Raw genomic sequence first — 26,375 nt, 5'->3', positions numbered from 1 at the left:
GCTCACGAGCTGGTCTAGATTAGGGGAGCTCCACCAGCTTCAGGCTTAGCCTGGAGTCCTTGGTGGCTGGAGATGCCAGAGAGGTGGTTGGATGGAGCAGTCCAGGGTTCAGAGGGCACCAGTCCCCAAATTCCTACAAACCTCAGCCCTCAGAAGGCACAAGGTGACTGAGCTCGAGGCATGCAAACTATCAGGACCCAGTGCTGGTGCCCAGGTGGATCCTCCTCATCACCCACAGGTCCACCCACAACACATCAGTGGATGTGGTCCAAGGGAGGAGATGTCCAGGAGCTCCTAGGAGGGGCTGGGGGAGGACAAAGTGGGAGGGGAACGAGACCTTGCAAGCTAGAGGCACTCCTCCAAGTCCTCTCTTGGTCCTGGTGGGGCACCATAAGGGAGTGGAGGTGGGCAGACCATGGATGGATTTTCCTGCTTTGACCTCACTCCTGGTTGGAGGAAGAGGAGGGTTGGAGGGCTCAGGTGCTGCCTTACCTGCTGAGGTTTTGCACCGCCGCTCACATTTCCACTTGGTTTTGAAGCGGTTGCTGTTGCCTTGGCATCCTCCAAAGACGAAGGGCCGGCAGGCGTTGGCCTCTGCATGGTAATACCAGAGCAGGGTGTAGTGCTGGCAGGAGCCCTCGTCCATCGGCTGCAGGCAGGGGGCTGCAGGAAAACATGTCCCCACCACTTGTGTGTTGGATCCGGGTGGGAAAAGTCCACACTCTGCCACACCCATCCTGCCCTGGGCAAATGTGTGGGGCTGGTCCAGGGACTTCCACTGCCCCACAGTCAGCGCCTTAGCCCAAAGCGATGGGGTTGGCAGAGCAAAGGGGCAGCAAGGACCAAGGGTGGGCATCTGGCAGCGGATTTCCGTAGTGGGCCAAGCACAAGGCTCCTTGCTCTTCCATGGCAGCATCCACCCCTGTGGTGCCCATCATGGTGGTCTCTGATCTTTGCAAGGGGGCAACTGATCCCTGAGATCTGGGTGGGGGGGGTCTTTGCAGGGGTGGTTGCATTTGGGGTGTTGTCTAGGGGGACTCTCACTGTGCATTTTGCTGGTGGGACTGGACAACACAGGATCAAGACTGGGTGAAAACAGCCTCCAGTTTGTTCACCACCACCTCAATGCCCCGGGGCAAAAGCAGCTGTTTTAAGCCAAGCTCAAAACTGAGTTTTGAGCCTCTGGTTCCTGGCATGTGTAACTCTTTCAGCACCATATCCCCTTGATCTCAATGCCAAAAAGCACTTCCCACCCGGGAAGTGACTTCCCTAAATGTCACTTAATTCAGTGCATTTCACCTGGTAATTGACTGTGGGCTTCTCGGCGCTTGCGCTGAGAGGGACCCGTTATCTGCTGCGCCCGGGGAGCCACTGGGGAAGCAAATGGAAATCACATGTAACGAGGGCACGCAAACAAATTAGCCACCATTTAAATATAGATCATTGGAGCCTTACACGGCTTTCCGCCGGCTAACAAGTTCTCATAATAAATGTCACAGAGCAATTGGTGAGGGGAGGGAGAAACCGGCGGCAATAAAATTCTTAATGGTGTTAAACAACTCAGTCAGAAAGGTTGGGTGTTAGTCAGAGAAAATGGAAGTATTTGTAGTTGTTTGCAGGAGATAAATGTCAGGCTGGAGTTTTGTAAATCTGCGAGCTTTGAAAAGCCAGGAGCGATTGTAATCTGGCAGTAATAACCCTCCGACTACAGAATCCTGTTAACATTTAGAGCGCCTATCTGCACTCATCACTTAGCAGAGCGATTTATGAGCCCTCCTGCCTCAGACCTGGGCTTTAATGGGATTGTCGGCTGGTGACGGCTGCAGCTGTGATTCAATAACATGTGGTACGCCCCATCGATCTGCAACTGCCCAGATCCCAGATGCTGCCTTGGTATAAAGTAAGTTTAAACCCAGATGGATGATGTCTTTGATGTATGACACAGACATCAGGAGAGCACTTGGGGCTGGGCAGGAGGAAGGTGGTGATGGTTGGGAGCTGGTTCCAGGCTTAGCTGGATTTGGGGGATTGGTTCGATCCTTAGCAAAGTATACAGGGGAAAAATGCAGGTCATCATCAATGGGTTTGACTTAAAACTCCTCCCAAAGCTCAGGGAAAGGGCCATCGCAGGTAATAAAGGTCAATGCATATAAACTGTAAGTCAACAGCTTGTATAGGCTACGACTTGTTTTGGGGTGTAAAGGTGTGTAACATTGGGGTGTCTTGCTCAGTATGAAAATGCAATGTGATTTTTTTTTTTTTAATTATTTCTAGAGTAGAAGGACTGGTTGGCCAACCCATGTGCTTATTGGCCAACTGGTGAGCTGACTGGCAAGCTTTAGTGCTGATTGGCCACTCAGCTGCTGCATGGCCAGTCTGCAGAAAGCTTTGCCCCAGAGATGCTGGGGGACCAGAGTTTGGGTAGGAGTGTTGTAGGCGCACGGGATGTTGCATTTTAGATGGCTCCCTTCTGCTGGGATGCATCTGGCCCTGCAAGTACCTATTTCTCTGAGCTGAAGCACTGCTGCTGTCCCCCTGCCTGTGTCAAAGGCAGCTCCATCAATGCGACCCAACCCTCCTCCTCCTGGTGGCAAAATCTGAGCAGCCACATCTTAATTTCTGATTTGCTGAATTGCAATAAATGAGTCTGAACTCTCCCTCGTTTTGAGTCCTGCCCTGTCTTGCAGTGTGTTTGAACTTTGAGCGCCAAGTGCAGAAAGCTCTCCACAAGCAAGCCCATAATCCCCCATTCCTCCCCACCAGCCCTTTGGCATCATGTTTTCACTCTTTGTCTCCCATAAATCAAGACTCAAAGCCAAGCCCTGATGAGGAGGTCAGAGGGTGCATGGGTGGCTGTGGCATGGATTTGAAGATGTGATGGACCTGGAGGAGGGCAGCTCATATGGGTCCTTCTGGGTGAAGGTCATTTCCAGGTTGCTGCTAAAATTTAGGGCAGAGCTACCCAGAAACCCCTCAAGCCAGTCATGTCAAAGGCTGCTTGTTGCCTCCATCAGCATCCCAGGGGACGGGCAGGCCGATAGGGCCTGGAAAAGCCACCCATGAGCCATTATCCCATGAGGACAGGAGAAGGAGGATATCTGACTGGTAGCTCTTCTGTGGCAAGGGGACCGTATTGCTCACCAGGTCTGCATGAAGCTGGGCTAAGCATTCCCTCATTGTAGTGCTCACTATAGCGGTTCACGGTCAGAAGAAAGGGTAGATGATCTGAAACACAGCCAGAACTGCCCCATCGTGTCCTCTCCCTGGAAAGATGGCCGTTCTCAGCCAGGCATTAATGGAGTTCCCGGTATCCATGGGGCTCATCTCCTGGGCTTTTCCACCAGGACACTGTGTTCCAGTGCATCCCAAGGTGGTCCTGGAGCCTCCTGGGGAACCACGCCATCGGCTGTGCCTACAGAGTGGGCCATGAACCTCCCTCCAGCCCATGGGCAAGTAGCAGGACAGTTCACCTCTCTATGGCTGAGGAGCCTTCATCCCCAAAAATAATGGTTGCATGTTGGCTGCCTAGCACTGCTCAAGATCCTACTGGGTAGCTTGATAATACCTAAAAGCATGGCCAATCTTGGATCATGCTCTTGCCCTGTCCAGTGGCCTGGTGTAGAGGTAGATGCAGTGTGAGGTGATGCCACAAACCCACTGGTGTTCGTGTACAGGCAGGTCTGTATTGCATTTGTCCTGACCTTGGCCCTTCTCTCTCCCCCTCCCTCTTGGGCAACACAAAGGGACAGAAATAGAGCTGCTTGTTTTCCCATTAGCTGTAATCAGTAGCTTTAGCCATTAAAGGATTCATGAGGCCCTGGACAGAAATAGTCTGTAATAGCTCGAGTTTTTGGTCTCAGAGATGTAATTTCTGGCTGGTAGGAAGCTTTACTAGAAGTTGCAAAGGACATGGTGGGGAGAAGGGGACAAAATCAGCCTGAAAATGGTTGCTTCCTTCCAGCCTTTCAAAATGCATCCTTTTGGAGGTGGCGATCATCACTGAGGCCACATATATTTGGCTTTTCCCTCACCCACCACCCTGTCGAGGGGCATCAGCTCACCTGGTCTCTGAGCCACTGACCAGCCCTTTTCAGCGTGGGGCATGGCAGCATGGGAGCCCTCACTGGAAATCCCATCACTGCCTTGTTTCTGCCCAGTCCCAGGGAAGAGGATTTAGCACTGGGTTCATGGGGTGCTCCAGAAGATACCGGCTGCCACGGTTGGAAAGATGGAAAGCATGCGGCCACGCAGCTGCACTTACTTGCAGTAAGTGAAGGTGGCTCCATGAAGGGCTTCAACGAAGTCACCAACATGGTCATGCTCTGAGTTTTGTTAAGCATTTCTTCCTGGCTTTCACCATCCCTTCTGGTGTGTTCCCAATGCTGAAAATACCCTTGGAGCTGCCTGTTGATTTCAGCTGCCTCCAGACCTGTGGATTTAATCACTGGGTCAGTGAGGATGAACTCTGGTGCCACAGTTTGAAAGCCACCATGCTTCGATAAATGGCTGTAGCTCAACAAAATTACCGCCACTGCACAACACAGTGTGGGAGACAAGTCACAACACAACGTCTCGTTGACCAAAGCCTACAGGCCACTGGGGTACGTGGTCAAGGTAGGAAACCTATTTCCAAATCACATATACTCTAGAGAAGGGCAAGTAATTAAGGAGAGATTGCACTCTCTACTGTTTTCTCAAGGAAGGGAGCAGGGAATATGCTAAATTTATTCAGAATAAAAGCTGGTTTTGAGGAAGTGGTTCCCAAGAAGTGTGTTGGGCTTCCTCGGGACCTCCGTGACTGCATGGACATGTTCCCTGTGTCAGCTGGGATGGAGTTGTAATCAAAACTACATGGATAATTAAATGCTGCTGGATCAGCATCTCCATGAGATAGGTCCCCTGAAGTGCTGAGCACTGCCAGTCGCCTCAGGTAAGACTTGTTTACTAAAAGGCTGGGAATTCACAAAAAGAGTTAGCGAAGTTATGCATGTCCAGCTGTATGTCTGGATGTGTGTGAGGCTGTGGCTTCATCATCCTTCATTCTGGGTATGTCTGATGCTCAGTGCCTTGAAGGACAAGTGTGATCTGGACCAGACTGGCAGGCACTTTAGCGGAGCAGATATTTTAGGAGTTCTGGTTTTATGGTGGACGTACAGAGTTTGCAGGTAGAGGACAGGAGATCTAGTGGAGCCTGGTTGTGCAAAGTTAACCCAGAAACCTATTTTAAAGAAATGTGGACCAGCAGACTGAATCCATCCCAGATTAATGCTCTGTGGTGTGTTCACTGTGGTTTTGAGCCAGCTTTGCTTTCCTTTACTAACTTACTGTTTTATCTAAATGGTGCTCTGAGCATGAGGAACGGAGAGGACCACATGCTCCTGGCTGAAGGATCAACCAGCCAGATAACAGGCAAGGCCCTTTGGTAAGACCTGAGTCATGAAGGCAAAACACTTCAGCGAGAGTTGTCTTTTGCAGGAGCATGGAGGCTGCTGTGTCCAAGAGCATTCACTGCGTAGGATTCATTTGCTCTGATTTATTTACATTACAGAAGCAAACGGAGGCTGGAGCAAGGGCAGGATCCCAAGTACGGGACCATGGATAGATATCAGGGAGAAATGTTCTCTACCCTGACAGAAGATTTGCTTTCTAAACACAGAGCAGGAGGGGAAACAGAGCCTGGAAAGGACTATCTCATGTCTAGTGTAGTTGGGAATATCCCACACCAAGAGAGTTTCCAGCTGCTCCAGGCACCTGTGACTGTACTGGCTTCTTACATCCAGGGCAAGGATGCTGCTTCTTGACCCACCTCTCTGTTTAGAAAGTCCTTGCTTTGAAAAATGCTCCTCTTTCATACACTATGAAACAATGTGTTATGAAGGCTAAAAAAAAAAAAAAAGTAAAACAGTTATGAAGGAAAAGTTAAAGCAAATCCATTCCTGGAGAAGACGAGTTCACTGCAATTTAAAGTCAAATTGCTGCTCTGAAGTTCCTCCTTTGTCTATTCTTGTTTAAAACATTAAAAACGAGCTGAGGGAAGTGATCCTTTCCAGGTCTAATGATGACCTTGAAATGTAGTAGGAAACATTCAAGTTAGATGAGATGTCCCAGGGCAACTGAGGCATCAAAGCTGGGTTAACAGATATGACACAGGCTTACAAGACACCTGTGCCCAGCAAGATACGTAATGTGGCTTATATGTGGGCAACTAGACCAACACCCAGGGATGAGGTGAGATCCAGAGTTGGAAACTTTCCTCTAGGTGACTTCATGTGAGTTGAGTGTCTTCAAAACCTACTATGGCCATCTGAGATCCAAAACCTGATTCAGTATCTCCTGTGGAAAAACTGCACCCTAAATCACTTGCCCACATGTAGGCAAAGACGTGGAGGAACCAAGTCCTCCCTGAAGCACAGAAGATGAGCCCCTGCCTGAACATGGGGGTCTGTCTTGGGGTTGACAGATTGGCCCTCCAGACACCGTGGACCATATGGATTAGATCTCCCCAACAGGAGCTTAAATGATGAATAGACACCTGCACTGTAGGCACCTCACTGGAGCTTATCATGTTGATGGCTTGCGATGGTGGAGCAACAGGATCTGTTTTGTGGGCAGGTAGAGGTGTTCCTGTGGGTGCAGCTTTTAAAGATGGGTGTCAGGAATAGCTTTGATCCTGTCTTGCAGTAGAGGGTGGAAGCAGGATACCTCTTGGTGTCCTTCTCAACCCTGTTTTCTCAGATTCCTCTCAAGAAATACCAACCCCGGAGCCAGGGTCTAAAAGCAGTTGGTGATCCAGGGTCATTTTCTGCACTGAATCACAGAAAAAAGCACTTATTCTTAACAACACCTTTTCACTTGCAATTTCAGGTTCTTTTGGGGCAAGGAGAACATCCTTTACTGCATGAATTCACATGCATTCCTATGTAGATATTAGCAGCCTTACCCCTTTCCATGAGCATCCTTCCCAACTCACCTCCACAATCTGCAAACATAAGACAGACAGGGCATAGTTTGTTTGCCACTTCTTTTTTCCCTATGTAAATAAGATTTTTCAACAAAATCATTCTTTTTACATGCAGCACATGCTTTCATGGACTATTTTTCATCCTTTTTTCCCCCCTTCAAAGCATTCAAATCCCCCCTAACGTCTCTAGGCAGAAACAAGTGCCACTCCAACTCAAACCCTCCTTGGCCGTAAGCAGACTGCAGGGAGTGCGGCAGGAGTGGGGAAGCTCTCTGCTGGCCCTCAGGTAGCTGGACCTCTGCAGGGTAAGAAAAGCAAGACCCCAAAAGCCTGACACCCTTGTGATGTTGGGATTCTGGGGCAAAACCATTCCCAAATGCAGTGTTTTTTGTTGCTGTCGTGGTGCTGGTTGGCAGTTATTCAGTACGGGCGAGAAGAGGTCTGTGTGTCAAGAAGTGCCACAAAGCAGACAGGAATTAAAAGGTTGTTATTGGGCAAAATGCAGCTGCAAACCTTCCCCCGTGACCCAGCGCCTTTTGCCAATCAGCGGGGAAATGGAGATGACCAGGGAGGAAAGATTTGCTGACAAAACCACAGGGGAAAAAATGGGAAGAGAGAAGGTTTCAAGGCAAAAAATTAAGAGTTTGAGTAGGAGGTCAGGACTATGGCAGAGACCTCGCAGCCCAGAAGCCCGCACTTGTCTCCGAGCGTGGAGGGGTGACGCGTCTCCACTTGCTGCTAATGGGGTGATATTTGCTCTGCCAAGCCAGCACGTGCCAGCACTCAAATTGCTCCAATTTAGTTGCTGGCAGGTGTCAGAGCGGTTGCCCCGAGCGCAGCTCGCCGGCCAACTTACCGCATCTGCCTCTCATTTCATTCCTGACCACCTCCTTCACCGCTTCCTCCTGTGCCGTGGGGGGAAAATAGAGGTTAGTGGTGATTTTTCTACTTTGGCACCATCTCCCTCCACTCTGTGCCCCATCCCAAATCTGCTTGCCCCACTGGAGGTGGCCTCTGGTGAAACCACCTCAACTTGGGTATGGCCGAGATCAGAGACGTGTATTCGGTGTCACAGGGACCTCAGTTGAAGATTTGTGGCTCATCAGGGAAATGATTCCCTTTGCAAATTCATGGCCACCCTGTAGCCAGCTCCTCTTGACACAAGGGATCCCCAGCCCAACGTGAGGACCATGGCACACCTCAAGCCTGGGTTGGCTTTCCAATGAGTCTCTCCACCCTTTTGGCACTGTCCCTGAAGCCATGGTCTCTCAGATGTCCCTTACCTCTGAAAAGCTTCATCAACCCACCTGCATCCATGCAAAGGGGCTGCTTGAATCATACTGCAGGCTTGACCCATGGAGATGGGCTGTAGCACTAGATTTAGATGAGGTGTAGCTGCACCTCATTTTCTTCTTCTCCTCTGTCTTTTTACCAGCTAATGACGTTCCCCGCAGAGCAAGACGTCTGGTCTCATGGATTTTGTGTCTATCCCTCACCCTGTGGCCAGCCAACCGCCACTGCTTCAGCTGAGCATCTTCCATGTCCAGTAGTTGGTGTCCTACTGCACTTCACGTGGTCACTACCTCTTATCCCTTGTAGGGATGACAAATTTTGGGGCACTTACTTACTACACAGGGATCTGGGCTCTTCAGCAGCCCACACATACGGCACCCTTGCCCACAACACTCATGCTAAAACTAATCCTGCCTGGCCTCCACACACTGAAAAGATGAAAGTACTGCATTGTATCAGTCAAGTGGCACAAAACACATTTGCTCAGGCAACAGGATGGAGACCCTAATGGTAGGGGAGCTGCAACAGGGATTTTGCCCTGACCCATGTGGGTCAACCACTCCTTCAGGATTTATAAACCCAGAGCAGCAGCTTTTGCAGTAATGCCAGCTCCCTAATCGCTTTGAAAACGGGGCACATATTGCTCTTTCCTGCTCTTTCTTTGTATTTGATCAGCCCTGTGGCATTGGCAGTGATCCTATCTGCCAAGCATCATGTTTGAAGCATCACGGGGAGGATGGGAGAGGGGAAATGTGGCTCTGAGTCATTGTTTGGGCTTGGCATTGTACAGGCCAGCACTGCTCCCGCCTCAGCCTGTGCACGTCTGACATCTTGACATCTCTGGGTAATGGCCAATGCTCTCATTTCCCGGATATTCTCTGAATGAATCTGTTTCTCAGCATTTCCCTCCTCCCCTACACCTCTTAGGGGCAGTTTGCCCTATTTTCTCTATTCAGACCTGTGTAATAGGATGTGATCTTGGGCTAAAGTACTCACAGAAAGACCAGGATCTCCCTTTTCTCCTTTCTGGCCAGCTGGACCATTTTCACCCTGTTAAAAACACTTAAGTCATTACAAAAGCTCAGTAGATTGACCATTAAATGCTGCAAGAATAAGTTCACCTTAGAGAGGAAAGGATGCGCTAGGAAGGGAGACAGGGAAAAAGGCTCACATGTTTTCCCATAAATTTTAGGGATATCTGTGAGTATCTCATCCACATGCAAGGAAGCAAGAACAAAAGCGTGTATCAGAGAGCTGGGTGCAGGCTCCCAGATTTTTGGGGAGCTCTGCTCTATCCAAACAATAAGGATGTTACCAGCTACAGTTTAAGTCAGGTTTCTTTGCAGTTTGTAAGGGACCACAAAGGCTGAGGTGGAGGCGTGGAGAGAATCTGGCCTCCAGAGAACCTCTGGGAACCAGAGCAGGCAGAAGATTGCAACGGGGATTGCAATCCCAGTGCTGAAAAGATGAAACACAGGGAGATGCTGAGGTTTGCCAACAGGGCTTTCTGCCTCCTAGGAGAAAATACCTTGAAAAATTTTCTGCTCAGAACTGGATTTGTTGATTAAAAATACTTTAAAATATTAAAGGAAAAGGAGCACAGGAAGAAAGATCTAAATTAAGGCTGCAATGGTCATTTTTCTCAATCCGTGCTCACTTACAGGGGCCAGAGCGCGAGTAGAAATCGCATTACCCTCCACCAACACATGGAGCTAATGCAACGCCACCTCCTGATGCAAAAAGCCCTTGAGTCAGTTTTGGCAGGACCTGCAGCATGCAGGGACCAATCTGGAACATGGGCTGTAGGTTGGGATCTTGAAATTAAGCTCTTATTTTTATACTCTGATGTGCATTAAAAGGCTGAGCATTACCTCTCTGTACTGAAGTACGGCACTGAGTATTGTTTTACTCCTGGTCTGCCGTGGCAAGCACAGTTGAGGATGTGCTGGCCCAAAATATGATGTTTTTCCAAAGAAGTCTTATATAAAACAACTGGCAGCCCACAGGGATCATAGCAGCTGTCCCAGCTGGAGATACCTTCAGGCAGAAATGTAGGCAGCATTGCCCATGTCCAATGCCTGGTGCTTGAGGGCAAAATGCTCTCTGTGCTTTTGTTGTTGCAAAATTTGGAGAGCTGAGAAATGCGACTTAGAACAGCCAGTGTTCATCCAGCCCCAATGCAGAGCTCTGCGCTGCTGCAGGGTGGTGAGGAACCTCACTGGGAGGTGAGCCCGGCTCATCCCCATACTGACCATTTCTCCTTTTTGCCCGTCCATGCCCGGGGGGCCCCTGAGGCAGAGCTGAGGTCTCCCTCTTTTCCCTCGTGGACCCTAGAGAGGAAGAGGAGAGCTCAGTTAGCAGTGCCCAAGCACCCTTCGGAGATATCCTATGCCACCAGTTGGGGTTTTCCCCCTAAAGCCCAACCAGGGCATCAGTAGAAGATACTCAGAGCTCTCTGGATTTCAGATGCTCCCCAGACAGATCAGACATGATGGGTCAGAGCCCTGGGTTTTGTCCCCTCTGCCCTGGGCAACCATAAGGCGTTTCCTATGGTCCATCCCTGCAGAAAGGATGGATGCTGCAGGGGCAGAAGGCAGTTTTTCTCTCTCTGACGCTCTGTCTGTCCCAGCACTAATTTAAGAAACGGAGTCTCAGCAGGAGGAGAAAGGCTTGCAGATCGAGATAATACCCTCCCACATTAGAAATGAGGGTGGCCTCGCTGCAGCAGTTCAGACCCAGGGACTTTCTCTTTTAATTTAGGGAAAAGACAAGTAGCCGTGTGGATGTAGAAAGTGGCATCTCACAATCTCTCTTTAATCAGCATCCAAACAGAAGCCATTCATTATCTCATACACGGCTTCCTGAGCATGCAGTGCTTGTAACTGCTAATATAAAAACTTCCAGCCTTTTTAAACATACATGAGGGGATCTCGTACTTTCAGCTCCTTCCTCCCTTCTGTGATTCTTTTGATACATTTTTCATTGCAAGGTACAGCCTGGGGAGCAAGGGAAAGAAGAATAATGTTGCTGCTATCGTCTGAAGCTCCATCTAGTCCACTTTTTTAATTGTTCTGGAAGGGTCTTTCTACACCTGCAACCCTTTAGGGGAAGGCTCAGGGGCAGTCCTTCCTATACTCACCCTGTCAGTGGTGAAGCACTGGGGGGGATCCAGCTGTAGCTATAAGCTGCAGAACAATGCTGGAGGCCCAGAGCATCCTCTGTGCCCTTGTATCGTGGAGCAGATTGTGCTAGGTCAAGCTTTCATTTGATGATGTCTCAGGACACAATACAGATGTTCAATCTGACCATAAGTACAACATGGACCTTGCTGCACCACCTGCATTTTTCCTTCCTTAATCACTTCTTCCCTAAGACTTAACACCCAGTGTTGGGTATTTTTTGTTTTGAGGCTCCAAAGAGCAGGGTACAGATTTTCCTAACATGTGATGCTCTTCATCTGTATGGGGCAAAACCAGGTTAAGGATCACCAAAGCCTGCGTAGACACCTTTATACCACCCAAGTCAGAAGTTCTGCAAGGGGCTCTAGGACAGGGAGATCTTTCAGACCCAGGAGAGCTGATCTAATGAGGTCCAGACTTATTCAGACTTTCACACAAAATTCGGTCTGAATTGTCCCAACTTCTATCCTCAAAAGCCAAAGCAATTTTCATGAGCGTATCTTTACCAGCCCAGTCCCCAACTGTCAGATGCAGCTACACATCAGCTGAATTCTCCGTGCTATTGAATGTGCTTCTCACTTGGTGAAGGATAATCACTGGTGGCTGGAGTTTGGATTATTTGGCTGAAATAATTCAGCAGGGCATGGCAGATTAAAGAAGAAAATCCTGCCAGGGTCTCTACCTCCTTTCCTTGTTTTCAAATCAGTGCAATCGACTTCCCATCTAGCAGAAAACTCAAGTATTTTACAAACCATGTGTGTGTATGTGTGTACATGTAGTCTCTACACACAGATATATATACTTATATATATACACACACACATACGAGTGCCAAATTCTTACACATACTTATATAAGGATACATCACTGAAGGGTGAGACGTGACACACCAAATACCTGCCAGACTTACAGGCTGGCAGGAGTTAAAACAGGGCTGTCCCTGAGACAGCTTATGGGAAACACTCGGTCTTTCAGGTAGTTACCCAGCTTCAGCTTTTCTTTTGTTCTTGATTCTTTTGTGTTAATTTACGTATTCTCTTGTCCAAGCCTGAAACTCACCCAGTCCCACCAGCACAACTGAGACAGGTATTTTCATTTCCAGTCCTCTTTCACTTGAAAAGTTCTTTGTTACTTAATGGATGCTGTCTAAGGGCGAGTGATTAGCATTAATCTCTAGCATCGTCCCTCCGCATTATGTTGGCAGCAGCAAGACACTCTTCATTACCATAGAATCTGGGGGCAGCATGTTCCTGCTCATAAATAGTATTAACATGTCTCATTTCCAAGTCTTTTTTTTACATTTCAAAAGGTGCCCAGCATGTCTTGCATGCAAAGACACTTATTAAGTATGGCCCACAAATGGGGTCTGAAAGCCACCAGCTCCTTCCGAAACCTTGGCATCCTGCTCCCCAGATAATTAGCAACAGGAGGGGTGCACTTGATGCCCTGCTAACTTGAAATTATCAGCCTTCCTTTCTTCATTGAGAGGTCATGTCTTACACTGCAGATAGGAAAAGAAGAGAAGAAAGGGAAGAAAAAAATCTCTAGTGATAAATGCACCAAGAGATGAAGTTGATCAAGATCCCACAGAAAGACAGCAGACTTTGCAGCCATCCTCTCTCAACATGAAAGACCTCAGGTGCCAGTTTACAGGAGGGGGTTGTCTGTGTACACGGTGACATGTGGTGACACATCTGGGGTGCTACGTCACATGAGGATGTGAGGTGCAACCACTTGGGGGATACTTGGGGAAGAGACTTCTAGCAGAGCTCCCCTGGGAAGGTAAATCTGTGAGGTCTAGGGCGGCATCGTACCTTCTCCTGCTCTTGGAGGAGCATGACCGTGGATGAATCCTCACTAGGGCTGCCCCAGCATAAGGCTTTCTAGAGAGTGGAGGGGCCATGATGGTGTTTGCCCATGTGCTGCAAGGGAGTGGGAGGGGAGGACTTTTCCTTACTGATGTATGATATGACTAAAATGGTAAGGAGAAAACTAGATCTCCTGGAAGCCAGCTTATTAGAGTTTATCATTCATGCCCTCCTCACACCAGATCTCACCAGGGTCTAGGGAATGCTACGGACCACTTGCTGCTCACCTGTGGCCCTGGTTCGCCCTGTGGCCCTTGAGGTCCCTCTGGTCCTGCGACGCCAGTCTTCCCAGGCAATCCCATTTGTCCTTTGAAGCCTCCCAAGCCAGGAACTCCCTTGGCCCCCTGAGAATCACCGACAGAGAGCAGTTCAGAGCTTTTATCAAGCACAAATGGTTTTAGAGATGGGCCAGTCAAACATTACCCAAATGCTTTCATGGCATTGGCAATAAGGGGAGAATCTTTATATTCTACTTTGTCTGCTGTTGTGCTATTTACAGAGCATCAGTAGGAGGGTAGAGATCACTTCAGCTTTGTTCTCCACCTTCACTTGTCCAGAAGGCACCTCACTGCTTGGTGACATGGATGTCCCCCTTTCTAGGATGATGCCTGATAATTTCTAATGCCCAGCTCTCCCTGTGTATGTAAGCAGAGTCCTTTAGTCCGTAACCCTGGAAAAAATAGTGACTCCTCAGGAGGAAAAAGGGAGTTACCAAGAGCTGGCCTATAAATTTCCTACTCATCTGCATCATTGAACTTCCTCCTGGAGCTGCTGTGAACAGAAAAGGCTCCTATGAAACACAGCAGAAGGAAAGATCTCCAGTCAGCCCAACAACCAACCTTCAGCAGTGGCTGAAAGCAGATGTTTATGGGAGAGGAGAAGAACAGGAGAGGAAGGGAGTGATATTTCCCCAGAAATAATCTCCCAGTCTCCAACCATTCACAGCTCAGAGACTTAGTGAGCCAGAGGTGTTGCTTGACAAGAGAAGAACCCTTAGTGTTTGACACAGATGACCATCAGGGGATGAAGATCAGAAGAGCTGTTATCAATAAAAGCAACAAATTCTTTAAGATCCCAAATCAGCTGGAGACCAGATGGTGGAGCTGAATGCGAGAAGGGCCTGAGGGGCTGGAAAATGACAAAAGACTTGATGGAGGCTGCTGGGATTATTGTGTGTTTTTCGTTTTTTTCAAAACAGTTACTGTTTTAACCGAAACCCCATTTTTTCCCTCCATGGAAAGGTATATATTCTAGACTTGCTCTTTTAGGGAAGAAAATGCAAAATTAAGCAATGCAGAGAGGGAAGATCGGTGGGGAGTGATCAAGGTGGGGACTCCTCAGGGAGCTGAGCAGAGCCCGGGAGCAGGTCAGCTTGGAGACCTTTCCCACTCCCATGGCCAACGTGCCCAGGAGGCAGCAGTGTTCTCCGTTTTTTCTGCCCCACAGCACCCCAGGCACCCTTTACCCTGGGCACAGTGGTATTGCATAAACTCTAACAATCCCACTTCGAGGGTTTGGATGGCTTTTCCTCATACTAAGCAGGCACCCTCCCGGGGTTTTGTACATTGGCAGAGGGTGAATTTAAGGAGACCTCCCTCTCCTGCCCTTTCCAACTGCAGTTCCAGCCTTAATGCTCCAGACAGTTGACATTTGCCCACTGGAAAGGGTACCTATGATGTAGAAAGTGTATAATTTTGTTAACTCGCCCTGATGGATGTGGGATTTATTCTTTTATAAATGGCAGCTCGATGCAGTCTGGTGAGTACTAACCTTTTCTCCTTTCTCCCCAGGAATCCCCGAGGCACCATCATCTCCTGATGCTCCCTGTTCACCCTGGAGGGAGCCAAGATAAAATCATGGCCAACGCGGACTTGGCAAGGTTGCAATTTGCTGAATGAACCGTCTCTTCTTCGGATTACAGTATCATTTGCTGAGTGCGACCCAGAAGGGTCTCTCAGCCTGCACATTGGTGGTACTCAAGGAGACTGAAAGAAATTTTGTTAAAAAACCCCATTACTTGACACATGCAATAGTGCCTGTGGAGCATCAGGGCTGGAGTGGATGAACCTGGTTGAGTCTTGCAGAGGTGAGTGAAGAGGTCCCCACCTCAGATGTCCAAGCGTCTCCACCCAGATCTATGCTGGCTTATAGGAATAGATTCAGAATAACCCCATTTGTGCCCCTTGAAAGAAAGAATCATGTTGCAGAGGTGGGTTTGCAGCATCTACAAAGCTTTTAGGAAACCTCCCACTTGTAGGCAGATGCATAATTTAGATATTCACCTTTGGTCCATATGGTCCATCCGATCCTGGGATTCCTGGTTTTCCAGGACTGCCAATATCTCCCTGTGGATGAAAAAGCAGTGGATGGGCTGTAAGCCCACACAACCCCTAAAACACTGGGAAAACTGTCTCCGAAAATGGCAAGGTAAGTGGTACTTGAGGGGGAACATGATGACACTCCTGGTAACAGAAAGCCTAAGTATAAGCAAAGTCCTACTTCAGACCAGTATAAATTTTAGACTGCCCTGACACCAAGCCCACCTACATGAAAGTAGGTGGGAAATTCACTGAACAGTACTTCAGTTACCCAATAGGCCAAGCTGATGAAGGAAAATATTAATAACAACAACAATAACAATAACAACATATCCCATTGGCTCAGCTATCAACAGCTCCCTTACTTCTTATCAAGCTTTTCAAAACCCTTCATAAAAAGACCATTAAGAGTCATTATCCCTGTTTATAGAGGAAGGACCAATGGTGCTGACAACTGGAGCGATGTGCCCAGCAGTAATTGCTAATTGAGTCCAGGCAGTTGCTAAGCCACAGACCAGGAGGGGATTTGGGCAGGGTCTGTTTTTTTTTTTTTTACCCCAGATTATCAAAAAGTTCCCGCAAGCCTTAAAACCTCCCCATCCGTGGATCCCTGCTCTGCATGGCCATGTCCCCCTGTGCTGCAGCCCCGTGCCACCGAGAGCGACTTCTGCCAGAATTAGGGTGGCTTCTTCATGCACGATGCTATCCTGGGGATGAGTGGGAAATGCTGCTGGAAATGGGGCAGCTAGAGCAAGCTAGAAAGCTAGGCTGAGCTCACCTTGACGCCCTCGGCTCCGGGAGCACCGATGCGTCCTGGGAGCCCTCGTAAGCCCTGAGGATAAAGCAGATGATGGGCACTGATGATAAATCAAGGTGAGGGCAGGAGGGAAGAACACTGTACGTGCACAGAGCTAGCCTTGATGTAGTGCTACAAGCTCTTCCCTTGACCACAGCATCTTTCTTCGTCAGCCCCACTACAGCCTGGAGCTTGAGCTCTCTTCTCTGTTTGTCCCAAACTTTATTTCACAGAATCATGGAGTGTTTCAGGTAGGAAGGGAACTCTGGAGGTCATCTTGTCCAACTCACCAGCCCAAGGAGGGCCACCTAAGGCTGGTCGACCAGGATGATGTCTAGACAGCTTTTGAATATCTCCAAGAATGGAGATTTCACAGGATCTCACCCATTTCCTACCTTTGCTCCCTTCTGCCCGATGTCTCCAGTGGCCCCAGGATCACCTTTCCCTCCCTACATAAAAAAATAGATAAACATATCATGCACAGCCTGAAAGGTTAAGAATACAGCCATGGTGATAGCATCATCTTGCATTTATATTGTGCTTTTAACCACCAGAGGCTCCTTGAAAATTTGCAGATCATGGTCATCTTGCTGCTAAAAATGCAGCCAGCTCTGGGGTGGGACTGGGAATGACCCTGCAGAAGATGGGTGACTGCGACAGGGCTGCTAGTGAAGTGGGACAAAATGCTGTGATGAGTTGCCACAGGGTCTGTATCTTACGCTGGACAATGTTTGGAAAATGATCCTTGAGGACCTGTGTGTTGGAGTGAATGTTACTGAGGTTTGGGAAGATAATGGAGTGGCAATAATCATCAGGACCTGCACCGTGGAGATGTTGGATGGTCTCTCTCAGCTCTTGTGTTGATCACTGACTGCCCCTGGAAATTGAGTCTGTCATTCCAAGTCTGGATCATTCAGGCACTACCTGAGGGATGTTCATTAATCTCAGTGAGGTCTTCCTTTCCTGCTGTCTCCCAAAATCTTCTACTGTTTGTTTGTTTTTTTTTTTTTTCTCTCATGGGAAAACAAAAGACAAAAACCATGAGCAGATTTCAGCTTGTTTCTAGAAAGTAAGGTGAAGACATGTTCTCACTGAGAATCACTTTGGAGATGTGTTTTCCGTAATAAGGGGCCGAAGTACCATCCATGTGCAGGAACTTATTTGGGGGCAAGGAAGGCAACCTGTCGTGACAGAGAACCAGCTCATCCCAGGAAAGCAAGGTTCATAAAGGCTTTAGCAAATGATTGCTTTATTCCCTGATCTGTCCATCAGGCAGGTCAGCATCGAGAACTGGACTAGGTACATGAAGGAACTTGAAATTTGGGTCTTGGTAAGTAACAAATGAAAACTCATGCTGAAAAACATGGGAAAACTTAGAAGTCTGTCACTAGAAACATGGACAGATTCTCTGCTGGCATCCAGAGACTGGCACCTCCTAAAAACTGGGGCAGGATGCACATTAAAGACTTTCCCGGGAGGTTTAGGAAGCGATTTCATCTCTCCTTTGGAAAGACTCACCCTGAGCAAGAACCTGCCTCCAGTAATGAGGCACGTAGGGTGTGGGAGCAGAAATGAACTTAGGGCTGAGAAAGGCACGGAGCCTCATTCTACCTGCCGAACCAACCGCGTCCTTTCCCACTACTCACCCGCTTCCCCTTCTGCCCCTGAAGACCTCTGTCACCTTTGGCTCCCTTGTTTCCGTTCTTCCCATCGAGACCTGCCGCACCCTGCCAGAAAGAGGAGAAAAATGATTTTCTGTGTCAGCTTTTGGAGGGAGGTGGCTGAGGACAGTCGTCAGGATGGAAACTCAGTAGTAAGAGCCCGGAATAATAAGAGGACAGAAGCTACCCTTATACTAGCACCGAGACCTGAGGCTGGGATTTAGCACCCATTCCTCATGGGCTTGCAAACCACTAGCAAATACAACCTGTGAGTTGATTTATTTATAATTACAGCTCGGGAAACAGAAGCATACAGCAGCTAAAGAGTAGTCCTGGGCCAAGAACATTGCGGTGGTGATGGCTGTGGTTGAAAATAGGAGCAAGGGCATTAAGCAAGAAATGTGAGTGGCTTAGAGGGATGCACACAACCTTGGGCACTGGGTCTGCAGCTTCAGATCCAGTCAGTCAAGGTAAGCAGTGCTGGATGGTGAAATTTGGTTTGGTGAATGAGTGGATCCAGGCACAGGATTGCTCACAGCTGCAGTTCATCCCATCTGAGGAGCTGAGAGCCTAAAGAGAGATCCTCATCCAGCCCAGACTTGTGGGCAATGCTGGACAGAGGTGCTCCTCCAAGAAGACACCTTTTTGCCATACTTTGGAGGTTCTCAGCTTGTGGAGCCACTTTGCAGCTCAGCTCAGCGTGGGACATTGAAGCCACCTCCAGCATTGGGGCCAATTTGTGTGGGGTCTCCCACTGTTTCAATAGCAAACTAAAAGTTACTAGAAATGTACTAGAAATGCCCTTTTATTTTATTTTATTTATTTATTTATTTTTCCCAAGGCTGCCACAGTCTACTCATCCATTCTGGCCAATTTTGACTGCAGTTTTCAGAACCTGTATGTGAGATGAAATTGGATTTATCCCCACTTGAGATACTGATTGCACAGGGCTCAGCTCAGTCAGAGGAGAACGAATTGGCTGTTTAAGCAGATCAGGAGATGAACAAGTGGCATTCTCTACTTGGAATTAATTTGCAGTAGGTTGTTGAAAGGAAACGCATTTATTAAAAAATGTATATATAAAAAATCAGCCACCAGATTTGTATGCCCAGCAGACTCATCACCTCTCCAATTACTCCTCTCAGTGACGAACGGACACTTCAAACACGATCACGGTGACAAGCAAACATTCCCAGAGACACACGGGTGGGATGGTGCTGTCCCTGATGGTGGGTCAGACTGTGAGGACAGACTGGTTACTTTTTCATTCCCAGATATAAAAATTCAGCTTCTCCTCTGGGAAACATGTTGCTTCTTCAAACCCCTCCCCAAGCCTCAAGATATTTTACATTTCAGAGTAAGAGGAGTATTTGAGAGCCGGCCAGGCGCTCCTCCGTGGCTCTGCTGGTGACGTCTGGATCAGGTAAAGTCCATGTTTCTCAAGCACTGCCTACATTATCAGACACAAACATCTCGTGCAAGCTCTTTATTTACTAGTAACTATTTATTCACATGATCAAGATAAAGTTCCATCTGAGGCAGTAAATGGACCATAAAACCCCCAGCTAACTAGAGTTTATCTGTTTGCTAGGACAGATTGCTTGCTTGGAGGGTAATAAACATTTTGGTTTGATGGTTAAATCTCACAAGCCCAGGATACCTTCAAGTACCAGGCATTTTTGAGATAGCTTTGAACTGGGTACAGATCCATCCGGCCAGGTATTTGCACACCTATATCCAAGGGGATGGGCAAAAAAGCTTATTTGGGAGCACTGACTGATCCTGAAGGAACCTGACACTAGGTAGAGATTTCCCACTTAGCTTTAATATTTCTCTTAGTTTTCCCTAGTGTCTCCTGTGTCAAGGAGAGACCTTTCCTTGTTTTGCTGTGCTTCGAGGACATGGTTTAGTGGTGGGCTTGGCAGTGCTGGGTTAACGGTTGGACTCAATGATCTTAAGGGACTTTTCCAACCTTAACGATTCCATGATTCCCCACCTGCCCATGTCCAACTCTCATCTCTTCCATCTGCCTTAGATCATGAGATGCTTCTTGCCTGCTCTTGACCTGAAAGGAGCCCAAATGGCTTTAGGAAGAGTTAAGCTTACAACATGTGCTCGTAGGCTGAATGGCAGCTGGGTCTAAGCCATGCCTACTTGGTCCAGTAAACATAAGCAAGTTTTTGACCTGGGTCTTATCTCACCGTAGGTGGACTCCTGCTCATCATGGGCTGAAGAAACTTTGTCATATGGACTAGAAGATTTATAGTAAGGCTTGAACACGACAGCAGGTCTGTCCCTGCTTCAGCTGGCAGGGGGAAGCAGGTCAGAGAGATGATGCTTTTCAAGGCCACATGCACCCAGGACAAGAAAAAGATGGAATAGGAATAAAAAAAAAAAAAAAAGAGAGAGAGAGAGAGGAAAACGTTTGAGCACTAGGCAAGGGAAAAAAGCCGAATAGAAATTTGTTCCGTCAGATTTACATTCCGTGTTCTGCCAGGCAAATAAAGGCTGGGCAATAAAAGCTAGTAAAATGGCCGTTTAAAGGCAATTACTGGTGGAGTACTGGAAATGGCTCTTGCTCTTTTGTTCTGTTATTAAACTGTTGCTGGAACAGGCTTCATTTAACTGCAAAGACACGAGGTGCCATGAAGGCACAGCATCGCAGAGGCTTAGTCATAAGTCCTGAGCGCTGGCTGTGACGCAAAGACGCCTTTGAGCAGCAGAGGATCTCTGCTTCCAGGAACAAATTCCCGTGAAGCTTTGGGCTGGAGCCAGGGAGGAGCCTGCTTTGTCTCCAGGCTTATCATTTACATTCGGATGAATGAGCTGGGGAATTAGCTGGGTCACCCTGGGAAAGTGTGAAACCCATCAGCAGAAACGTCATGCCCCAAAACGATCAATCTGTTCGAGGACACACATCAAAGGTCTAATGCATTTCTAAACCATGGTGTAGGCTGCAACCTCTGCTAAAAGGTTTCCCACCTCCTGGGCTTCAGTGCTCAATATTTGATGGGATGATGCATATGAAGTAGCTGGGAGTCTCAACCTCAGAGTTTCATCTGTGTTTTAATCCCTTCCCTGCTGTGTCTTTTGTCTAGACTGTCCCGCCCACATTTATTTGCTGCAGTCCTGAGCATCCTCCTCAAAAAATCCTTTCCTCGTGTGGGAGGTAGTGCTCTCTTGTCGGTACCTTTTCAGAGTTGTCCACCCGCCACTCTTAGCTATACCTAGAGCTTTTATGCTCTTAATATCTATGGTAAAGTCAAATTCCTGCTTATAACCATGCCCATGCCTACCACACTCTGGGTTACAGGGCCTTGATTATCACTTAGTTTTCAGATCCCGCAGAGTGCTCTCTGGTTTTGACTGTAGCACTGTGTTCTGTAACAGTGGCAAAAGTGTCCTTTAGCCTTCCTTCAGCCTTCCTGGGCTGGCCATATTTAGCATCTGATTGTCCCAGTGTTAACCAGAATCCCCTGACTTGCTCTCACTTCTTGCTTTGTCTTCAGGTCTACGGCTTTGCTTTCACGCCTTGTGAACTCCATCACTCTCGATGATCAGTGTGGACCAAAAAGTCCTGGATTTCTCCCATCCTTCCTCTCACTCACATGCTGGTGGCTCTGCTCCAACATGGGCTTTGGCAGATGGGCTCTGGCAAGCATTGAAGAACGAAGCACATCAGAAATGGTTCTGAGACCAAACGCAGAAGGTCCAGGGATCTGGTGGGTTTCCCACTCTTCAGGAAAGTTGAAGCAGGACACTCTGGGAATAAGCACATGGCTGCATGGATGGTGTTACCACACAGACCCTGGCTTCCTCAGTTATATGGCAAGAATCCATAGGCTGCTTGTCAACTTTAGAGCCAAGCTTAGAAGAGGAGGTGAAGAATGTCTCTGAGCTCCAACTTGTACACCTAGTGAGGAGAACTGCAAACCAGGATGGAGAGGGCCAAGGCACACCAGTAACTGTAGACCCTGGAAACCCAAAATAGGGAGTAATGGCAAGAGAGGGAGAAATTAGTATTCCTAAGAGAGCTTTAGGGAGGATAATGGGTCAATCTGCCAGTATATTAATGCACAAAGCATGGGAAATAAAGAAGAGGAGCTGGAAGCCTTCATACATGATCAAGATTACAACTTAATAGGCATAACACAAACTGCAATATTAATATGAAAGGGTGAAGCATGGTAGGAATATCAATGTAAGCGCAGTGCTTTTAGAAAAGAAGAAAAAGGAGGAGGAATTGTCTTGAATATCAAGAATGCACTCATTTGCCTTGAGGTCCAGTTGTAAAGGCAACTAGATCCATTTAAATTCTCTGGGTAATGATTACAGGGAGAAGACACAAATGCTGTCACTTGGTTGGGAACTTCTACAGATCACCAAATCAAAAGAGTAAATGGATGAGACTTTTTACAAGCTGGTTAAATTACTCCAAGTGAATTCAGCAGGACAGAAAGGGACCAGTAAATTTTTGCAATAAGTTGGCGGCAATTTGTGGATATGAAAGATGGAATTAGAGGGAGCTGAAGGAAAACAAGAACCGCTAGCCATTACCTTTAAGACTTTGCATAGGACAGACTGGGTACAGGTAGACTGGACCAAGTAACGTCTGTCTTCAAGAAAAGGGGAGAAGAGGACTTGGGGAATGATACATGAGACAGCCTAGCCTGCCTCTCCAGAATAACTTGGGGAAAAAATAATCAAAGCATCTGAGAGTACCTAGAAGATAAAGTGAGACCTGGGTTTGTGAAGAACAAGTCACATCAGGATGTTGCACCCTAACAGAGGTGCCTGAAATAGATGATGTGAATCATGCTCTAAGAGTACCCTAAAGCTGCCAATAAAACAAATCTGAGCATGGCTCGCTTGGATGTGGAAAGTGAACACGGCAGACATCTAACCTGAGGTCAGATGAATTTCACCCAGGATGTTGTATATCATGGCTCTTCCAACACAGCCCCAGCTCTGATCTGACTTTCGCAATTTTAGAAATTTAATGAAGGACCAAAACCAAGCTCTATTATCCCAGTCTAGCTCCAAGCACAGCACAGATAGCATTAACCTGCACCAGCAGAATCCCTAAATATTTCCAAAAGAAAGATTACTTAGCTTTCCTCAAATATTGACAAGATACCACTTTCTGGTAGTTAACTGTAGTATGTGCCGATCCCTGTGGGTGCCAGTAGAAAACAGCACGTCATCCAACCGTGACTGGATGGTTGCTGGCCAGGATGGTGGAGTCCAGCTGTGTTTCCTTCACACTCAGCAGCCCCAACAAACGTCTTCACTCTGCTCCTGCACTACTACTGGTTGTCACCTATGAAGTCAGGTGTTCACTAGAAAGCAATTTCAAAAATGGACTTGATCCAATGCCTACGTGCGGTGATCCCAGGCACCGGGATCTTACAGCACGTTACAGCCTCATCGCTTTGGCAAAGTGCTCAGAAGGTTGTTTACAATTAGGCAGGAGTTGAAATACTTAATAGAACAAGGACCTTTTTCTCAGTGAGCAATTACCAGTCTGGATTATGGGCTTGTAAATAGTTACACAGCCGGGACCAGTAATCAGTGGGCAGCACTGAACGGCTGTGGAGCCTTCACAGCAACAGATAGTTGCTGAGAATCACCCACTTACACACTAAGAGGCATAACTGGGGAATAGGTTAAGAAAATATTGATATTTCTTATTGCAATTGAACATGCTCGTATTTCCATGACCTGAGAAAAAGTCCCAGTCGCCTTTTCGCGTTCCCTCCCCTCCTATTCCTTCTGTTCCCAGACGAAAAGAAATCAGTGGGGACTTTTTTCACTTTGGACAACCTTGGAGACCATTTTTTCACTTGGGGTTTCTTCCAGGTGAAACGGTGAAGTTCAAAGGCATATAAACACTTTTGCAAACCAAAATTGCTTTTCTTTTTTTTTTTTCCCAGTTACAGTTTGTCAGGAAACAAGGTGAACTCAGATTATCCAGGTCCTCCACCATAATAGTTTTCCCTCTGGCCAGCAATATGCACTCCGTGAGTGCTGAGAATAGCCACTTGGAGTCCAGTCTCTTAAGGATATATACATTTCTCATGGGATATACAACCTATAGTCACACTTCTTAAGCATTTGAACATGAAACATCATCTGTTCGTGTCTGGCAATGCCCCCTAATACACTAAAGGCATTAAAAAATAATAAATAAATGCATATTTCATGTGCTTCTTAATGCAAAATGCAGCATCCTATTAAAACATACCTCTGGCTGTGGTCCCCCCTGCCCGCGGCTGGTTTTCCAGCAAAGCCTCTTTGAACGTGGGCTTTGTGGAGCAGCACCGAGCCATCATCGCCTCATCCCACCCCGTGACCCACACACATGGCTGTGGGGAGAGGACCAGCAGTGCAAGCCCGTCTCCATGCCCAAAACTCTCAAAGGCAGAGAAACATGCTCCAACTCACGGCAGAGCCTGGCAAGCCTGGTTCTCCCGGCTCCCCCTGCAAGGAAAGCGGTGATGAGTTACTATGGGGAAGAGCTGCATTTCATCTGGAAATGGGGATTACTGTAGGAGATACCTACAGCTATGGAAAAGGAGACAAGGGGACCTTTGGGGACCCCTCTGCAGCAGCAGTTGGAGGGGGCAGGTAGGATACCCCAAACATCTCAGCTGGGCAACTGAACGTCCTACGTCTCCATTGACTATAATCGGAGCTTAGACAGCAGTTCACACCTCACGCCTAAATATTGACATTTCAGCACATCATTATTGACTATTTTATCCCAGGAAAGATGCCAGGGCACTCCACTGCTTTACAAAATGGGAGAAACCTTTAGGGCTCTCCTGGAAAAGTGCAGCTACTTCTGCTCTCTGGTAGCCCCATAACATTTCAATTAGCAGTTTTGCAGAGGGAACGCGGTATTATATTCTGTGAGAAAACTGTGAAGGGATATTACACACCAGTTCTTGCAGAGGATGCCTTTACATAGGTGCTCACTGTACTCACCTTCTGTCCCACCGGTCCTCTTGTTCCAAAAAGCCCAATCATTCCCTTGGAGCCAGCTTCACCTTTGACTCCCTAAAATTTTAAAATCCCTGTCAAATACATTTTAATTACCTATTGCTCTCAAAATGACCTGCTCCCACCCTGAGAGAGACCAGTAGAGGAACCCACGGAGATGGCAAAGAAGATGACAAAAAGCACCATTTCTATAGCAGACTTCAGCCCCAGGGACCCCAAAGGTCTGTACGGCAGCCAGTGCTTGGGAAGAAAGCCACCAGCTGCAGGATGGCTCAGCAGAAACCTCAGCAAACTGTTCTATATGAGAGTTGGTGCCCTGTGATGGGGACTGAAGGAAAACAAGCAGAAAAGGGTCTCAAAGCCTCTGGATGAGCTGTCTCCTTGAAAGCACTCAAGTACAAGACCCTGCTGGACTTATTGGTGGTGGAGATACGACTCTGGGACTCTGTCCAAAGTCGCTCAGATATTTGGCCAAGGGGTGTTCTTGCTTTAGGAGACGCTTATGTATTATTTTTTTAATAGAAAGCAATCTGACAGATATCATGCATGGGTTTTCATCTGACTTCTTAAACAAACAGGTAAAAAGGTATCACCCATGGGAGCTTCTCCATGGTTTCCTTTACAGTCACTGGGGACCTAATCAGTGCAATCAGACATGGTAAGGACAAGATTTCCCCCTTCACAAGGGAGATGTCCCCACTGGGTCAGGCAATTCCCACCCTGAACTACATTGATTATATAGGTCCCCATGGGAAATAACAGGAGCTGGATGCCTAGCTCAGATAGGGATGCTGCTGGTGTAGACACTTATATTTATTCAGCAGAGTCTCTGTCCCGGGTCAGACTTCTGGAGCAAAAAGCATTAACATAATATGAAAATAGGGATGATTAGTACATGGAGATTTAATCTGTGACTCAGTCTGAGAGTGGAAGAGTTACGTGATTCCCCCCAGTGGAGCAGTGATGGGTTGAGAACTGAGACCTCCACAGGGTGCTCTCAAAGAGCAAAGGCAGACGGAGGAGCAGGCGACTTGCTCTGCCACCACCCAGGGGACAGCCTTGTGTGAAGAACAGGAACAGAGGAGCCAACCAAGCCTTAACAAAAAATGTCACAAGAGTTGCAGGGTTTGAAGTAGCACAGCCAGCTCTTGGAGGCAGAATGAGATGTGGGACTCTTGCAATGCTGCAGTAATTGAATGGTCACTTTTCCCAGAGTGATCCTGTACTGCAGACACGGTCCCAAAACTACAGACACCTAGTAAACTGGATGTGTATCATGCTCCCAAACCCCAACCCA

The 26,375-nt window shown here is 47.7% G+C and overlaps 1 protein-coding gene across 1 annotated transcript in view; it reads right to left on the bottom strand.

Moving 5' to 3' along the window:
- Window positions 1-345: 345 nt before the first annotated feature.
- Window positions 346-26,375, bottom strand: part of LOC309589755 (uncharacterized protein) — a gene marked incomplete at both ends in the record, with an annotated part of 100,974 nt that continues 74,944 nt past the window's right edge. The window contains 16 exons of the mRNA XM_082310235.1: window positions 346-377; window positions 493-663; window positions 1,300-1,371; window positions 4,262-4,429; window positions 6,941-6,979; window positions 7,818-7,866; window positions 9,251-9,304; window positions 10,507-10,584; window positions 13,529-13,645; window positions 15,072-15,134; window positions 15,584-15,646; window positions 16,398-16,451; window positions 16,811-16,864; window positions 18,062-18,142; window positions 24,521-24,556; window positions 25,064-25,135. Of these exons, the coding sequence (XP_082166361.1) occupies window positions 346-377; window positions 493-663; window positions 1,300-1,371; window positions 4,262-4,429; window positions 6,941-6,979; window positions 7,818-7,866; window positions 9,251-9,304; window positions 10,507-10,584; window positions 13,529-13,645; window positions 15,072-15,134; window positions 15,584-15,646; window positions 16,398-16,451; window positions 16,811-16,864; window positions 18,062-18,142; window positions 24,521-24,556; window positions 25,064-25,135 (1,203 nt within the window). The remainder of the gene's footprint in view (window positions 378-492; window positions 664-1,299; window positions 1,372-4,261; window positions 4,430-6,940; window positions 6,980-7,817; window positions 7,867-9,250; window positions 9,305-10,506; window positions 10,585-13,528; window positions 13,646-15,071; window positions 15,135-15,583; window positions 15,647-16,397; window positions 16,452-16,810; window positions 16,865-18,061; window positions 18,143-24,520; window positions 24,557-25,063; window positions 25,136-26,375) is intronic.

The sequence above is a fragment of the Platalea leucorodia genome (genome assembly GCF_965183815.1).
Source record: "Platalea leucorodia genome assembly, chromosome: 4".
Taxonomy (NCBI): Eukaryota; Metazoa; Chordata; class Aves; order Pelecaniformes; family Threskiornithidae; genus Platalea; species Platalea leucorodia.
Note: the sequence above shows the minus strand (reverse complement) of the source record. Positions and strands in the feature narration are given on the sequence as shown.